This window comes from Ptychodera flava (genome assembly GCF_041260155.1).
Source record: "Ptychodera flava strain L36383 chromosome 23 unlocalized genomic scaffold, AS_Pfla_20210202 Scaffold_24__1_contigs__length_23054250_pilon, whole genome shotgun sequence".
NCBI classification, from domain to species: Eukaryota; Metazoa; Hemichordata; class Enteropneusta; family Ptychoderidae; genus Ptychodera; species Ptychodera flava.
Window position 1 is genome coordinate 12161902 of NW_027248278.1, and position 19835 is coordinate 12181736.

The following is a 19835-nucleotide window of genomic DNA, read 5'->3' on the forward strand; positions in this document are numbered from 1 at the left end:
AAAGATTCTATAACCACAGGCCAGATTTAGTTGGAACTTAGTATACAGGTTTCATATTGTGATCTAAGTTTGATGTGTTCAAATTTTGGTGATACAGTTGTTTACTTTCTCTGAAACTACTTGTCCAATTAATTTGAATCTTGGTGTGCACGATTCCAGGGTTGACCTCTGTTTGGTGAAATTTTCACATTTGTATTGGTGGTGTAAGTTTTCCCAGTTTTGGTTAAAAAATCATCTTCACAATCAGATTGCTATGAAATTTGGTTCATATGATCGTAGAGGTGGAATTTCCATATTTGTATTTTTAGGGCAATTTTCATCATTTTTGGCCAAAAAACATTTTCTCTAGAATTGTGAGTCCGATTTCACTGAAACTTGATATGCATATACCTTGGAGGCAACCTTAGTTAAGTATCTTCAAATTGTGTTGAAATTTTCAAATTCGCATTTTGGGGCAATTTTTTTGTTTTTGGTCATAACGTCTGTGAAACTACTTGTCTGCTTCCTTCAAAACTTGGTAGAATGATTTAATATGTGACGTCACTCAGATGTCTGCAACGAATTTTTGATATTTGCATTTTTGGGGCAATTTTATCAGATTTTGGTATATGAAGCTTCGTACACACTTATCCTATGGATAAATTTAACTGCGTCAATACTGTGCATGTTCAGCATGGAAGCATTGGCATTGGAGTTGACAGTGGTGAATTTTGGCATGTTGTATTTTTGTCAAAAATCCTTAAAAATGCCGGTCCGATTGCTTTGGAATTTGGTACGAAGGTTTGTAGGGCTGATTTATAGCTCAGTTTTGTTCAAATTATGACAAAACCTGCAATACTGTGTTTTCAGGACAATTTTTGCAGTTTTTGGTCAAAAAAATGCTAAATATCTCATGCTTGCATTCCTTCCAGTTGCACATTTTTATTTGTTGTGCAGATGCATGCTAAACTGTTAATGGGAATTTGTTCAATTTAAGTTATCATTTACCAAAATATGATGCAGACGAGCAGAAAAAGTAAATTTTATAAAAGTCTCGATAACTGAGTCAGAATTTTACATGTTGGGCAAGACCTCCAAGCCAACAATAAACCATTTTCTTAACTATTACAACTTGATGGATTACCAAATATCGGTTACGTAAATTCTATGTGATTTATTAGCACAATCATCCATTACACCAATATCTCAAACTCTTGCCGTGGAGCGAAGTCATCTGTATACCGACAACGCATCTAGATATGTAGTTTGCCCCGTAGCTCTAGACAAAAGCTAAAGATAGCGAGAATTGGTGAACAAGAATGGTAAAAACAAACTAACATATCTGCAGAACTTACTGTATCATTCATGAGTACTTTTATTGACACTAATTGCAACGATTGTCATAAACATGTACATTAGAAAATAAAATATATCAAAGCGTATATTTCTATTTAGGCAAATACATGGCTGTATATCTTTATGAAAAACAGGATTGGAACTAATTATGGATAATTGGATTTTCATATTTCTTAAAATTTCTCAAAAGTGTTAGGTGCTAGATAGTTGAATGTTGCATTAATAAATATTACTCATAAAAACAAGTGGGTAATGTAAAAAGAAAAGCAGATGAGATTACATCAATAGATTAAATGATTAAGGTTCCAAGACAAGAAATGTGACCTTTTTAATCTAACAATTCTCTAACGGTTAATAAACTCAGAACCCCCGTAAAGTATACATTTTCTAAAAGCCTACATATATGGGAACATTTTGGTACCACAGTGTCACCATTGTTTACATAACTATCACGTGACAAGATAATTTGCATAACCTTTCAAAAGTCGGTTTTCCCTATGTTTTGTCTCAATACTTCAAAATATCTGACTCAAACTTGCTGGACTGCAAGCTGTCACAATGCTCTTTCAAAGTTTGTCTCAGATTTTTTACATCTTGCTTAGTTTTTTGCAGCACAATTTTAAAGAAATCAACTATGGTAAAATTCACTGCTCTGGAAGTTTTTCTGGCATAAAAACTGTTTAGGAAGGTTTAAAAAATTCTGAGACACACTTTTGAAGATCTGTTGGATAGCTTGCACTCACATGAATTTCAGCCACATATCTCAAAGCATTGAACAAAACATAGGGAAAACCGATTTTTGAAAGGTTATGCAAATTACCTGTCACGTGATAGTTATGTAAACAATGGTGACACTATGGTAACCAAAATGTTCCCCTATATCTAGGCTTTCCGAAAATATACAATTTACGGGGGTTCTGAGCTTATTAAACACTAGAGAATTGTTAGTTTAAAATGGTCAATTTCTTGTCTTGGAACCTTAAATCGGCATTACTTCACCATCCAATTATCCCAAATCAGTTCCAATCGTGTTGAAAGTAAAACAAGCTGAAAAAGACTGCATGTTTGGAAGAAATCTTACAAGGATAACCTTTGAAAAAACGACAAACAGCGTACACGATTAAACACTACTCAAATTCTGCAAATATGAATCTTAAAACGTATCTTTCTTTTTAGACAAATATATGACTGTTAACACGATTGGAACTAATTCAGGATAAGTGGATTTTCATATTTCAAATTTCTCAAAAATTTTAGGTGCCCTATAGCTGAATGTTGCCATATTAAAATTTTTCATAAAAACAAGTGTATAACTTAAAAAGAAAAGGAGATGAGATTACATTTGAAGATCAAACAGACATTATTTCACCATCCAATTAGTTCCAATCGTGTTATCCTGAAGAAAGTACAAGCTGAAAAAGACAAAATGTTTGAAAGAAGCCTTACAAGAATAATCATTGAAAAAACAACAAACATCGTATATGATTCTGAATCATGAAAAAATTACTCATATTATGCAAATATGAATCTAAGGTAATTAAAATGAAAAGGCAGTTTGAAATATGACTAATTTCACTATGAATGAAATATATTTAAGAAAGGTTTTTGTCTAAATTAGTGATACGTTTCCTGATTTGTAAAGATTTAGTAGGATAACTAATGAAAAATTAAATGACAATTGAAATGGTAGGATTCCTTACTTTTACCTTAAACAAAGTGCGATTAAATATTAATTGTGTAGACTGGGCACTGTAATTCTGTTGCATATTCCCAGGTTTTGAAAAATGTACAGGTACTTATGATGAAAACTTTAGTAAAAAAGAAAGTTTAAAATTAATAAAAGGTAGAACGCAATTGGAACTAATCAGGGAAAGATGGATCTTCATATTTTTCGAATTTATCAAAAGTGTTAGGTGTCCTATATGTTGCAATATTACAAATTACTCATAAAACAACTGTATAACTTAAATAGAAAAGCAGATGAATTTACATTTGCAGATTAAACCGGCATTACTTCACCATCCAATTATCCCAAATTAGTTCCAATCATGTGATAAGTAATAGCAAAATAACATTGATATTTCAAATGATACATGCAGGTTATAACATGTAACAGCAAAGCAGATATTTCATTTGAACAGTGTGTTCGTGGATATTTAATGGAAATGGTAATGTCAAAAAGGAAAAATTCGATGCCTTAAATTTGGTACTGTTAGTATGCAACATCACTGTTGTTACATGTAATATATTACTTGCATTCAATCATAAAACTTAGCTCTAACAGCAACAGTAATGCGAGCCATTTGTTTTTTAATGCCAAGGAATGCGCATATTATCGACATGGTTTGTTGGTTTTGTTGATATCCATCCAAGTAATGCATGTTATCAAACTGACTTTGATGACTTGTATCATCAGTAAACATTTCTGTTATATTATCATGAAATGAATGATCCTCAACACCAACATAAGCAATATGTGTAGTATTGTTCCCAATTTTTCCATTTCCTCTGATAACACTTAGAGGCTTTCTTGACCGCCCATCAAAAAGTCTTATGCGTAACGAATAATGGCCTTGCCCCTCTGGAATAAATCTCAAGTATAGCCCGTATGACTCACCAGACTGATTTGGTTTTCTGCATATACCTAAACTTTTTCGACGCTGTGAGAACGATTTTCCGCTATCCATAAGAGGCCTCATTTGTAGACGTTGTGAGAAAGATGCGTCTCCCTCACCTGATTTATGATACATGGCCACCGTGTACTGATAATTAGCAAAGTACTCTTGTAGCTTTTTGAATTCGAGAGATATTTCTGTCTCTTGACATGTCGACTTTCCATACTCACGAGCCTGATCAACTTTACGAGGATCATAGGCGGCCATATTCCTTTCCATTGCAAAGAATTTGTATGCTGCAAGGATATATGAAGTAAATTTGCCAGAAAATTGCTTACACAGGGAAGATTTTTCAAGTGCATCAATTTGCTTTGGTGTCATTTGAGAAAAGCGAAGCAGTGGAAGGACACGATCCAAGTACTCAGAAATATTGCTTTTGTGATTTTCACTCTGCAACCAGGATTCTACGCCTTGGTACAGTGTGTACTCGTCCTGGACAACCACGTCTGAGGATTCAAGGATGGTACACAGTTGGTCAATGCTCAAATCAAGCCATTCAGGAGTTTCTACCACGGCATTTACCTTTCCTTCTATCAAATCAACACATTCGACCTCAAGATGTTTCAAGCTGTAAGTTTTGGCGTGTTTCCACCATTGCAATGCTCCCTTTTCATTCTTAGACTCTATCACCTGTCTAGCCATATAATCTTCACATGCTAATATGAGCAGAACGACATTGTATTTGTCTGCCAATACGAGCATTGGAATTGCTGTAGAAACGTTTAGTTCAACTTGTCCAGTGTACATAAACTTAAGAAAACCTTTGAAAGCTGCTGCACATTCAGGAGTCTCTTGCAACTTCACTTCAGCCTGCTTAGAGTCCCGCCAACGAGATTCTGTTAGCATGGTGCGCATGACGTCACTGAAGTGGGCCAACAGAAACCTGTGTGCATAGTATGACACCTCTCCAACTTTTATGACCACGTCACTGAGGTCAGGTTTGTTGAACGCACTGGATAAGCTGCTCACATAGGATTCACATGAGCCGGCGATTTCTGAATGATCACTGGTTTGCATGTCCACATTTGTGTAGTTGTCACAATGTTGGAGTAGTCTGTCCTCATAATAAGCCATGGTCGGCAGAATACTCCGGACCCGTCATATGATCTATAACAAAGATAAAAATAAACTGCATTGGATGTCAAACTAAATGAAATCCTGTTCCACACTAATCAGAACATATTAAATTAATGAAAATATCCACACGTCTTTTAGACTGTCTTTCAGAGAACTTGAAGAAATTTCAATGAGAGGGTTGTGTCTTATTGTCAATGCGAAAAAATTTCCCCTAAAATGAATATGGAAATTTTCCAACTGTTTACTCCAGCCTGAAAATCATCAAATTTTGCCAGGACATTTAAGTTGACCGCTACCTTACGCATATTTAAAGAAAATGGTTGCGAACATGATTGGAAAAATTAAGTGTGCAAATTTTATCATTTTATCAAAATGCGAACCTGAAATCTTTATGAAATGTATTTATACGAGCATGTTGATTGTAGTTTTGACCGGAGAATTTCTCAAAATGCAACGTTTTTTAATGATTACACAGCTTTAATATTGCAAACCTCTTTATTACTGCCCCCCCCCCCCTGAACAGATGCCAGAACTCTGTTTGAGAGTATAATCGGTATTATTCTATCATTGAGTTACATCATGATGTTTCGATATGCGACGTAAAAAGTTGAAATGTGCCAGACAAGTTGTTTTTGGGAAGATGTCAAAGCAAATTGACAAAAGTACCTCAAAAATGCAAGCTTGCTAATAATGTGTGACATCGCCCTTTGATTGTTTAGTATTTTATCATTTGAAGTTAGTTTTTATCACTGACAATGACTCTGACCGACATGTTGTGGAGTGACCGTGTTTAACCCTACACGTGATACATCGTGAGAATGTTTTCCTCTTGTTGATTTACCGGACCTCTGAAGTAACCGTTGATCCTCCTTTAGGGAGCGTTCAGTTATTATGGCCGGGGCTGGGCCGGCAAATTCTTCCTGCGCATTGTCAAAATAAATGAACCCCCCTACCCATTGCACCAAAAAATTGATGACCCCCCTTTTAAGATGACAAAAATGTCATGACCCCCCTATTGCTTGAGTAAAGCTGTAAACACAAACACTGCTGGAGGGGGGGGGGGCAATAGAATAAAAAAAAAGATTCTCAGATTTTTGGAAATTAACCCCTTAAAAACTAACGTGTAAATGTTTAAATTTCCCCTTCTAACTTGCTATAATTTGAAATTACCCCTCAAAGGGATTGGACAGAAATTACAGGTAGGTTGATTGCAATATTTTTGCGCAAGCGTGTTTGTACAAAATTTTGATATTTGGATGTAATTGATAATCAGCTGTTGATCATGTTGATTCATGGTAGTCTATGAGAAAACTATGTAATACTTTTTCAATACAAAACTATATATATGCATTTATAGATATTTGATAATTGACATAAATGTACTCAGGTTGTTACCACCGGTATGTGGACAAAAAAATTGACTTTAGATTTTCATCAAAGATGTTCATCCCCTTATACATGGGAGTCTATGATAAAATTGTGATTTTTTTTTTCCGATGAAAAACTTGCTATACTTGTGCATATACAGACGTTGAATAATTAACTTAATTTTACTTGATTACAATGTGATGGTTAACGGTGCATATATGTGTTATGTGTATAAGAAATCTGATTTTGGAATTTCACTGAAAATGTTCATCCACTGTACATGAGAGTCTATGAGGAAACTACGAATAATTTTTTTCCAATACAAAAAACGTGAATCTGTGTATTTATTTACTCTGGAGTATTAATATCAATGTACTTGATTAGACTAGGGTGGTAACAAACGGATGCATTCACCAGAAATTGGATTTTGGAATTTCACCGAAATGTAGGAGTCTATGAGGAAACTATGAATAATTTTTTCCAATACAAAACTATCTAAATCTGTGTATTTATAGACATTTGATAATTCATTTTGAAGTACTTAGTTAGACTAGGATGGTTAAAGGTTCACATGGTTGCAAGAAACTGGATTTTGGAATTTCACCGAAATGTTGATTCACTATACATTTGGGTCTGTGAGAAAACTATGAATAATTTTTTTACAATGCTAAACTAAATTAATTTGTGCTTTTATAGGTGTTTGACAATGGATACAAATGTACTTGATTCAAATAGGACATTTGAATGTTCAGATGTTGACAACAATATTGATATTGGAATTTCACCTAAAAGCATAATTTCACTTTTCATGGTACTAGTAATCTACAGGTAACTGTTAAATAATTTTCCTGACAAAACTTGCTATATCTCTAATATGTAAGTAATAGGAATTGTTTATTGCCCTCAGTGAGCTCAATTTACAGTAAGACAAGCCTCAGAATTGCCAAGGCAAGATGTTCATGTGACAGATAATTATACATTTGTTCAGATATACAGTTAAATGACTTCAGAGAACGAAATCATGCAGCGAATCATTTTTATCTCCCAGAATATTCCTGAACACTGAAACTGCTTTTTGACGGGACGGATACTTATGAAAATTAAGTGACACCCCCCCCCCCTCTGAGCTGTTTGAAAAATACATGACCCCCTCCCCCTTTGCAGTTTTCAAATTTAAGGTGACCCCCCCCCCCGGCTGCAATAACTGAACGCTCCCTTAGTGAATATATTGTTTTGACAACTGCTTAAGTCGTTAGCTTTGACCGGACGCTATGTTGACAGATGTACTGATGGGAGTGATCTTTCTGTCTTTCACTTCTGCCGACTGTCTTTTAGTTAATTATAGACACATACTAAAGTCTGTAATCTCCACAAATGTAATAATCTCCATAAATGTAATATCAACCACAATTGTAATAAAATCAACAACAAATGTAATAAAACTGTCAACCATTAATGTAAGAACCCGCAACCACAAATGTAATAAACAAATTAACCATAAATGTAATAAAACTCAACCATAAATGTAATAAACTTGAACTTGTATATGTGATCATTTGTTTATCAATGCCCTGAGTAAATAATAACTTTAATAAGACTAGTGTAATGTTATTGCATACTTTCCTGAAACTAGGTTTCCTTTCCGAAACACAGAATAGAATACTTTGAGAACACTATCAGAAGACGGCGAGGTACCGATCAAACCGTTAGATAAAGGAAGTGGAACGCAATTCAAGACACTGATAATTACATAATAAGGAAGCGTCAAAATAACTCGTCAACCAGTGATACCACACAAAGTTTATGACAGATGACTCAGAACAAATAACAGAGCAATATACAAACTTACGACATAAAACATGTTGACGAGAACATATATTTCTATCTAGTAAAAACAATACGAACACACAGTAAGTGAGGCTACCCACAATTCCCCTTGATTTGTTCACTCAGACATTTTTTGCCAAAGGCTTTTTCAATTTTATCAGTTTCTTAACAATTTTTAACTCATAATTTAAGTTCAGGATTATTTGTTAAAACTATGTTCCAAAATTATTGATAATGATTAAAATTCAAGAGTAAATTGAATGAGAAGTCGATGTTTGGAGGTGCTAAAAATTGCACACTTGTCAAGATAAAGTTATCAGCAACTAAGATGGTCTCATCATACCACCTGTCAGACATGCAAATTTCCTTTGTTACGGACATTAAAAAAATCAATACCCTTTCTTTTGCCAACACAAATGCAACTTATTCCCTTAGTTTCCTTGAAAATATTGTGTATGGCTGTCAAAAATCCATGTCAACAAAATCACAAAATTGCTATCTCCTCCGCGGAAAAGGGGTTAATCTTGTCATTATTCACAGTGAGAGATCAGAAAATTATGATTATCAGAACTATGTTGCCAGAATTTTGAAATATGGACTGAGTTGTTCTGTGTACAGAAGAAATTTGCTTCAGTTCAGTGAGTGATCTCCGTGTGTACAGATCATAGAGAATTGTGGGTAGCCTCACTTACTGTGGAACACTACCTTGAACACAGTAGAACAAATTAGACATCATAACATCTCCAGTGAAGGAACAAACTTCAAGTGGGACAACATAGGAATACAGACAATCTATGGATTATTCCACACAATTTATCCCCTGAAGACGAATTTGAGGCGACTGATAAAGAAATTACCGCAAATTTTCGAAAAAACGGCGTTAAAGGATCGTTGTGTTATGCAGTCTCTTCCACTCTGGAGTAGAGACTGCACTGACATTCAGATTGCAGCTGTGTCTCACCGTGGCCAATCAGTTCTATACACAAAACAGCGAAACGTAAATACACTTTCAAATATACAAACACTAAAACGCAAACAATCAAGATATGAATAATGTGTGTAGTTGCTTTCCTTAGTACATAGATAAATATTTAAGGGATAATTCCTCAATTGCAACGACAAAATAGATTTATTACATTTATGGTTGACAAGTATTACATTTATGGGTGATTTTTTTATTACATTTATGGTTACCATTTATTACAATTGTGGTTGGTGTTTTTATTACATTTATGGTTGATTTTTGTTACATTTATGGGTGATATTACATTTATGGGTGCACTTTATTACAATTATGGTTGATATTACATTTATGGAGATTATTACATTTGTGGAGGTTACAAAGTCATGATAAAGTCAGATCCTCGCTCAATATAAACTCTGCATTTTAGTGTGCTAGTAAGGTACGTAGAACCTGTTGAGACGCCTAAGACGACGTTGACCGTCACCCGACGACATTTATTAGACTAGTATATAGTCATAGAAGTTTACCATGTAACTTGAGTTACTCAGCTGAATAAAGTACTACGACTTAGAGTATATATGTGTACCTGTTTCCGTACCTACTCCCGACATTCCACGCCACATAGTGTGCTTATCTCGCTTATGGTTATCTCGCAAACGGTTTATCTATTTTTTGTAAAAACCCTGTCAGCTGTATGGTCTCAATAAGAACGGTGTTGAACTAAAGCTCAATAACGTGTAAATGCAATCATTTGCCGCCCCTCATCGGATCTACTGTTGAGTAAAGCATTTGGTTAGAAACGGATTTTTGCTGACGATTTGTGTTGCATCTTCCGACGTAAGGTGGCCGTTATAATTGAATATATGGCTTGGACATTTTCAAGTGTCAACAGCAGAGAAGCAGTCGGTTACAGAAATGGGTAAATAGATTTGCCGAGCTTCACAAACACGATTGGATCTAATTTGGGATAATTGGATAGTTCAATTGTTCAAATTTATTAAAAGTGTTAGGCACTCTAAAGTTGGAAGTTGTAATATTTCAAATTACCCTCAAAACAAGTGTATTGCGAGAAAAGAAAAGCAGATGAGGTTACATTTGCAGGATAAAACCAACCTTAATACACTATCCAAATATCCCAAATTAGTTCCAGTCGTGTTTATAGGCCTACTTCTTCTTATTAAGATCATAAACAATTATTTTGTCTCAACTGTGACACTTGGGTTACTTTTCTAAGACATTATCACGAAAAATTCCTCTGTCCTGCGTGTTGAGAGATAATTCAGGCGACATTTTCTACACACAAGACAATTTACCGTCCATGATTGACTGATGGTGATATTGTTGGACTGTACACTTACAAAAAAGCTTGCATAGCACGTTTGACAATAGACTTAGTTCACGTCGGTGAATTTTAAAAAATAAGTTCATTTTTAATAGTTTATCTTGTATCTTTCCTATTTCATACAACCCTATTTGGCAGCCCAGGCCAGAGGTTTTCTTAGCGATAAAACGCGTTACCTTTGAGTCTGCACAGTAGTGAGTTAGTATCTGCCGGATTCCGGGAGAAACTCCCCTGTACAGCGTTCACCCTACTCACGCGTTTCACATGAAAACAGAACACACATCACTGCGTTCACCCTACTCAAACATTCACAAATCACAGGCTTGAAACCAAGTCTAGTTTTACAACTATCAACACTCCTATCTAGTGACATGTTCCAAAATTTGCCGCTATGTAAACAAATGGAAATTCGACTTTGCAATAGTAACGGGTGCACCCGAATCACGTGCTGTGCCACAAAATCGCGTGAACAGACAACAACATTCTACTCAAAATACCGAGAAAGAAAAATGGCTGACAGAAATACATAGAAATCTATGTCATTGATCATAGACCTCTAGAAATATACCCTCGAGAAAAACGTCCAGTTTTTATCGAGGGTCTATCGAGGACCTATACCTTGATATACCACCTGCACCGATAAATTGGCGATTTCGAAGAGCCGATTATTCCTCTATCTCAATCAAGAGAACGAGTCTCGAAAACATTAATTGTCTTCTCAAACCACTGTAGCAACGTTAAAGGTTAGGGACCTCACCAATGGAACGGAAATGAATCTCTAGCACCTGATTGCTCTTTACTATAATACGAAACACGATCTGGACTATATTGGGAATGTTGGATGGTCACAAAACATCTGTACAGGTTTATTCATTTTCCTTTTATATTAATATGTGATCATCGTTACATGGTAAACATGTCAATGATAACTTTTGTGACCACAAGTAGTTTGAGCAAGTAAAGTACGTTTCAACACTCACAATTATAGTTAGTAGATACAATGCCTTTTTTCAGGAGAACTGTATTACATCTTTCCGAGAAAGTATACGAATTTGAAACGGTATGAATACGTCATGTAAATGACAGTGCTTGTCCAAGATATACGGGAAATTGTCTCCTTAACTTTCAGTATTCAAATGTTTTTCATTATTTTTAATCTAACTTCCCTAGTAACCTCCCGTCTACTTAACCAATGTATTGGGTGTTAACAAAATGGCTGGTGTAGTCAAAACCGAAAGCTGACCACATTTGTGCTTAACTGCTTCATTATTACCGAACCAAATACTTAAAAGTACGCATAATATTACAAAGGTTGCAGACACATGTTTTTCAATGTTACTTACCTTTTTTGTACCGGACAACTTTTCTGTAATTTGAAAGCAGTCTCCTGGAAGTAATGGCGTATATTCTGTTCGTTCAGATGGCTGTACTTTGCCCTGAATGTTGAATATTTAAATATATTTATTGCATTATATTCGTCATAATAAATTATTTTTTTCTAACTCTAGAGGGCGGTAGAGGTCTGAAAATTCTGACCGATAAATCTAAAGCAGCCCCGCCGCCAGCAATGCCCTCAAGTTTACAAATTTCTCCCAATGGGAATCGCATCAACTCTCTCCCTGTCACAAAAAGCGCTACTTTCCTCTCTTTATTGCACAATTGTATTTTACATTTTTTCCCACAATTACAAATTATTAAGTATGGAGTATGCTGACAACCACGCAGGGCACGCCAAAGCATGAAAACGATAGGAGTGCGCAAAAGCAAACGCCAAACATGTTTCACCAGAGGCGCTTCAGTATTTAACATATTGGATATTACGTTCATAGTGTCAATAAAATGTCTATTAATAACTGTATTGATATGATTTTCCTTAAATGCTATCTTTCTGCTAGAAGAAATATTGAAATTTTGATTTGTTTGTGTTCGCTCGTAACTGCGAGGTATATTCTGAGCCCCGTGAATAGGTAATGATGTAAGTGGCAAATAGTATTTCCATGTTAACCCTAAAAGGCAGAATACCGACTTCAAATCTGTGTGGAAACTGTGACAAGGGACCGTTCGAATTATATTTACTGCTATTATCGGTAACAGCTAAGCTTCGTAATGGGATCAATGTGTAGCAAGCTAAAGACAAGTATTCTACCTATAGTGAAATATAGATTATTACTCAAGGATACGAACCCAGAAGCAAGCAATTTTCATCAAATTAAAGTGGCTTTGTCGATTAATGTTTTTGAAGAGAAGAATAAACAGCATATTTAAAGTATATTGGCAAACATTAAACCTGTCTTTTACTGTCAATTTTCAACTTATTTCTTAACTGTACGTCCATTCCCTGCCTCGGTTCTTATGCCAAAATTCTCGTGCAAAAATTAAAATGCCATTTAACAAAACAAACGCGACCACTTGATATTATAATTATAGATATCCAGTTTAGTCTAAAGTGTTCCGGTTTTTTGCTGATTTCCCGTCCATCCTACTTTGTGTACATATATGGATATCCACCTTATTAACAATTACGGCAATACTTTATTTACTTGATCGTCGGTGTTTCTATTATCAAAGAGAACTAAAATTAGTCTTCTGTCTCGTTTAAGCCGTATAATCAGTTTATCACGCTCATGATGTCATAGCTGTGATTTAAGTCGATATGCATATTTATTTTAAAATGTATGTTGCCCGATGAACAGCTGCCACTGAACATGCAGTACGGTGTCACACCCTGAAGCACAACTTCGAATTTTACGTGTGTAAACGACTGTATACATTTCACAGAAAGGCCACAATCAGTTTTGAGATCTTATTATAGGTGTGGAATACTTATGTGTACATACATATCAATGTGTTTGACCAGATTCATGGATGGGGTTTGTCAATTTGTTTGAAGAAGCGATCCAGTATAGGTTTGCGGTCACCCAAAATTGTAGCATAACTTAATAGCCATATTTTCCCACACAACCCCAGTAGGTTTAACCATTTACATGCCACAGTTGTTACCCAGAACAGCGCGTAAAAATTTCCGTATGAACTCGAATCTTACGCATTTTAATTGGGAATTTTTACAAGGTCTAATAATAATGCTATCAGTTTGCGATCTTGTTTTCAGTAGCTCATATCCATAGTTTTAGGATAATGGAATATGTCCATTATAATTGACATGTTTCAAATTTTTAAATTTGCATTGACAGCCACCATACTTATGAGTGATCAGTCTTCTTGCGGGTATCCCTGAAACTGTTTCTCCTCTGACATAAAAGGGATGATGTCTGTAGACGCTTGGCACTGTTTTGATTTGTAATAGACAAAATGAAGTGTTTACAAGTTTAGCTACCATGCCCCCTCCCATGATATCGATAACATGGAATATTCCTTTCACTTTGTGTGGTAGTATTCTAGTTGACTGAACTGTGAATGTTGTCAGATGTAGTGCTTTCCTAAGACGACATATGGTACACTCGTTTTGCAGCAAATTTGTGAGAAAATAAACTTCGTAGAATTTTCATTGCGATTGTTGTATCTTTTCTCTGTTTGAACTCAGGTGCATAAGACAGCAGGTGCTCAGATAACTCCAGTGTATCATTATATATTGGTTCCATGCACTTCACTTCTTCCTATGTGTTTGAATGTGTCTTAAGGTATTGCTCAAAGCTTAAAATGTGGCTCAATATTTTCTCAGGGAAGCAATCAAGGCCATGTCTTTCTAGTGAAAGATAAAAATCAGGATTTAAAATGCTAATTCTGATACTGGGCAAACGTAGGGGAAATGGTGTCATCTTGGATGCCATGTTGGCTATCTAATATTGCTACATTTTGGTCCAGTGTTTCTTTAATATTTAAAACCTAAAAATTTTCCAATATTTGAAATTTAAAATGTTACTAATTTCCCCATCGACACTATGGGTGTTAACTGAAGCTTTGATTGTCTGAACAAGTAATCAAACCATCATAACTTCGTAGGCTTTAAAGCAAGTCTACAACAAAGCATTGTAAAAAATCTGTCCCCGAGGCGCAATCTACTGTAACAACTTTCATCTTCTGTCCTGTGTATGAAAATGTGCTGACAGACACGTAATGTCATAAGATAACTGATTTCCCATCTATTCTTCATCTTTTTCGGCCTTTCATGCAATGAAAAATTGTCTAGCTTTGACAATATCAATCTCTTTACATGGAAGACACAACCAAATTTGACACTTTGCTTACACAAGCTTAGATATGAAGACAGAAATAAAACTGAAGTGCATATTAGAACATTTGTTGTGTATTTTGGAAATGCATTGATTGTTGATGCATCAATTTTATCATTCTTAAAAAAATCCCATTGCTCTACTCAATTATATACAGTAGAATGTTTTGGTTCAATGGAGCAGTCTGACAGACTGAGTATGGATTATGCTTAGTTTTGTGAAATAATTTATCATTTGAAGGAATATTGGCATTACATGCCTTGCAAAGTAAGTTTTCGTTTTACAGCTCCACATATATTTGACATGACTTCTATTTCTTCATTTGTCTTTATTGACAATGTACATGGTATTTACCAGGACTTTTTGTACTTAATAGAATAACTTACAATATGATTTGTTTTTGACGTTGCATTCCAATACGTAAATATAATGTTTTTACAGATGACACACAATGGCACTTTACATTTTTTGTTGTGCTGGCCGTTGGTAATTCCCCTAAACTGTAGCCGAGTCAACTTGTTCTGACATCTTGACCATTTACGTCATATAAAAAAGGTTCTTTTTTATTTTTTTATTTGCTGAGACTCCTAAAATAGATTCGAGAATTTACTAAAATTGATTTTAATATGAAAAAAACGTCTAGGTTCTGCTTGCTTTTTCAAAAACACACCTAATTTTTTATTATTATTTGACCTTAACATCATTTACCGACGTGCAAAGTGACACTGATACATCTGAGATATCACAGGCAAAACGCACTTGCCATACAGCATGCATACATGAAAAACACATGTTAAATAGCCTAATAGGGAACATCAAATGAAGTGATCAGCACTCTCCTTCACAAAATCCATCGCCCGACTTTGCTGCATACACAGAATTTTCAAATTGATGGGTGACTCCATTTGTTGGTAGTTGTGCAAAATGTCAGACAGTGAGCATTGACTAATTCTCAGTGCCTTGAGGGGGCGCTGCATCCAACACAACGTATTTTGCTCTGAAATCACTTCTGCAAATATCCATGCAATTTTATTGAATTTTTCATTGGGTTCACGTTTTAGCTTGTCAAGCAGTGGTAAGTTGGTGATAAAGTAGTGTTAATTTATGCAATTGTATGTAAATCACCCGATTTCCTGGCTTCTTTTTCCTCCCAATTTCAAAATTGAAAAGTATGCTTTCTGTCCCCATTGCATTGCAATATCATGTTGTTTGCCCGTAGTCACGTGACAAAACCTATTTAATGTAGCGAGAATTGGTGAACAAGAAAGGTTAAAACAGACAAATATACCTATAAAACTGATCAATGTTATTAAGGAGTGCCTTTATTGATACTAATATAATTTTCATGACCATTTACATTAGAATACAGCAAATATCAAACTGTATTCTCTTTTTCAGAAAAATATCAGGCTGTATATCTTGAGTAATTCAAAACTAGCTGAAAAGGTTAAATATTTGAAAGAAGTTCTGCATAAATAATCTTCAAAAAGCCATCGAAAAGTTTGGATAAACGTGAAAACTAGTACTTTAATTCTGTAGAAATAATCATTAGGTAATTTAAAGTGCCAGAATGTGTGAATAATTCGAATGAAAACATTGTTTACATTATTCACACATTAAAAAATTAAAAGTGTTTCTCTCGATTAAAATGCGCTGCATATATAATACCGCATTCTACTTTGTGGTTGAATATAACGACCTTGTTAAAGATATAACCTCTTTAGATGGTAGAAGTCTCTGCTTTCTACGCAAACAGGGTACACAATACATTTACGGATACCACTTCATACAAATGCATGAGTGAAAATCTCTCTTTTACGATTGAAATATACATGTACATTCTGTTACTGTGTAAGTGGAAAATTGTGTCACAAGTCACATAAAGTAATACCAGTCCAAGACTAAAGTGGTACCCTCTACATCCCTATTTAGCTTTATCTTGAAAGCTTTTGAAATGAAATGTACAGGTGCCTTTGCGAAAATCCGTAGTGACAAGAGAGATAAAATGAACGAAAATGTAAAACTTAAGAAAAGATACAGAAGAATTGATCACCTTGGCTTTTGCTCGTTTGCTCATACTGGGTTGTAAAACGTGAAATGCGACAGTAAATTAGTAAAAGTAGGACGCCTGTTGAGATGCTATGCTGTGTTTTGCTAACGGAAACAAATCACAGAGTTTAAGCCTTTAGTTAGTGGTTGTATAAATTTGTCAGTACGACCTTGTTAGTGTGCATCGAGCAGTTTTATTTCTTTTGCTTGTAAGATAGACTTCTTGTTCTGTCGAATATCTTGCGTTCAGCTTGTTAACACAGCCCTAACTGTGTCTTCTGTTCACTTTAATTATTAGTATTAGAAATTGAATTTTGAATAGATTTGATGCTGTGTTTTTTAAAATATAAAACCTAAAATATTCCGATATTTGAAATTCAACATGTGACTAATTTTCCCATCGACCCTATGGGTATAAACTCAAACTCAAGCTTTGATTGTCTAATCAAGTAATGAAACCATCATACTCCGTATGCTTTAAACCAAGTCTAAAACAAAGCATTGTAAACATATGTCCCCTAGGTGCAATCTATTTTAGCAGCTTCCATGTTCTGTCCTGGGTATAATCATAAGAAATACTGATATCTCACCTAATTTTCATATTCAACGTTAACCTTGTATGCATGAAAAAATATCTAGCTTTGACAACTTCAAGGTCTTTACATGGAAAAAACAGCCAAATTTGACACTCTTGTGAGTTTGCTTACACAAGTTTTAATGTGAAGACAGAAATAAAAGTTAGGTGTATATCAGAACATTTGTTGTGTTAACACGATTGGAACTAAATGGGATAATTGGATCTTCATATTTTTCAAATTTTGCAAAAAAATGTTTAGTGCACCATAGCTGAATGTATCAATATTACAAATTACTCATAAAAACGAGTGTGTAACGTAAGAAGAAAAGCAGATGAGCTTACATTTGCAGATTTCAAAGACAGTACTTCACCATCAAATTATCCCAAATTAGTTCGTGTTGAATGCAGTGGTTCTTCATGCATCATTTTTATCATAAACACTTTGCTCTAGGCAGCTATGTCCAGTAGAATGTTTTCATTCCAGGAAACAGTCACAGGATAACAGTGTGGATTTGCGCAGTTTTGTACAAAAAATTATCATTTGTAAGAATTTGGCAGTATGCATGACAAAGTTAATGTACTTTTTAATTGTTTTTTGTACTTAAATAAAATACTTACCCGATGAATAAGGACTTGACGTTTTGTTCAAATATGTAAATGAATTTTTTTTCAGATCACAGGATAGCAGTTTGAGTTTTCGTTGCGCTAGCCATTTTTAATTCCCCTTAAATGTATCTGACTCAACTTGTCATGACATTTCGACCATTTAGACCAAAATAAAAAATAACTTCTTTACTTCATTTCATTCATTGTGAAAAATTTTCTAAGGACCACTGGTTTTCCTAGGGTCAGTCAGTTTACCGAAAATACACCTATTTTTTCATTTGGCATTATTACCTCACATTTGGTATATGTATATATACTGAAGACAGCTTATATGATAAGTCAGTTGCATCTGCATGTCTGTATGTATGTATGTCTGTTTGTCTGTGTATTTCTGTGTGTGTGTCAGTCCATCCACACCATAACTAAAAACCGGCCATCTTATCTCTTTCGTGTTCCAGTGGACCCAGGTGTGGAGAACCGAATTTGTTTAAATTAAGATAACATGAGTGTCAAAAATATGCAATGGTATAAAAGCAGGCGAAATCCTGCTAATTGCTAAAGTTCTGTAACCACGGGCCAGATATGGTTGAAACTTAGTATGCAGGTTTCATAAGGTGATTTAATTATAATTTGTACACATTGTGGTGAAATTTCAATGTTTACTTTTTGGACAATTTTTTCCCATTTTCGGTAAAACAATCATCTTCTCTGAACCACTGGTTCAATTGATTTGAAACTTGGCATGAATGCATGATTCCAGTGTTGAGCTCTCTTAGGTTTGTTCAAACTGTAGTAAAATGTTCACATTTGTATTTTTGGGATAGCTTAAACCATTTTTGGTCAAAAAATCATCTTTCTTGACACTGGTCTTCAGATTCGTAGGTTTGAATTCTGTCAGAATAGGTCAAATTGAGATGGAATTTAATTTTGTATCTTTGGGTCAATTTTTCCATTTTTGGTCATGAAGTCATTTTCTCTAAACGTGTGTGTGTTATTGCGTTGAAACTTGATATGCATATTCTTAGGGACAGTATCATCAAATTGTGGTAAAATGTTCATATTTGTATTTTTGGGTCACTTTGTTCCCATTTTTGGTCAAAAAATCTTCTCTGAAACTACTCTTCGGATTCCTTCGAAATTCAGAATAAAGAGCTAACATGATATAAAGTCACTACGATGCTTTTGATGAATTTTTTATGTTTGTGTTTTCTGGGCAATTTTCCAATTTTGATCAAAAAATCGTCTTCTCTGCTCTGTCCGTTTGCTATGAAACTTGGTAAGCACTGTTCCTAGGTGTAAACTTAGTTGAGTTTGTTCACATTGTGGTGAGCTTTGCATATTTGTATTTTGGGGTTATCTTTTTTTTTCATAATCTCTGAAATTTGCTGGTCCGATTCCTTTTATATTTGATATTTGATGTGAAGGTTCGTAGGTATGGTGAAAATAACACGATTGGAACTAATTTGGGATAATTACATAGTGAACTAATGTCAATTTAATCTGTAAATTTAAACTCATCTGCTTTTCTCTTTAAGCAATGCACTTGTTTTATGAACAATTTGTAATATTGCAACATGTAGCTATAGGGTACCCAACACTTTTGAGAAATTTGAAAAATATAAAGATCCAATTCTTCCAATATGTTCCAATCGTGTTACATCAGTATTGTTCAAATTATGACAAAACCTGCAATATTGTGTTTTTGGGACAATTTTGCTGTTTTTCGTCCCAAATAGGAATTTGTTCAATTGAAGTCGTCATTTACCATATGTATGCTAACGGGCAGCAAAAGTGTAAAATTGGTAAAGTCTCGATAACTGAGTCA

General features: G+C 34.7%; 1 protein-coding gene across 1 annotated transcript; it reads right to left on the minus strand.

Moving 5' to 3' along the window:
- Window positions 1–2700: 2700 nt before the first annotated feature.
- On the minus strand, window positions 2701–5084 carry LOC139124429 (BTB/POZ domain-containing protein 17-like). Its single transcript, XM_070690561.1, has 2 exons — window positions 4070–5084; window positions 2701–2747 (listed from the first exon to the last, which is right to left on the minus strand). The coding sequence occupies exons 1-2, from the start codon at window positions 5082–5084 to the stop codon at window positions 2701–2703; spliced, it is 1062 nt and encodes a 353-aa protein (XP_070546662.1).
- Window positions 5085–19835: the final 14751 nt, after the last annotated feature.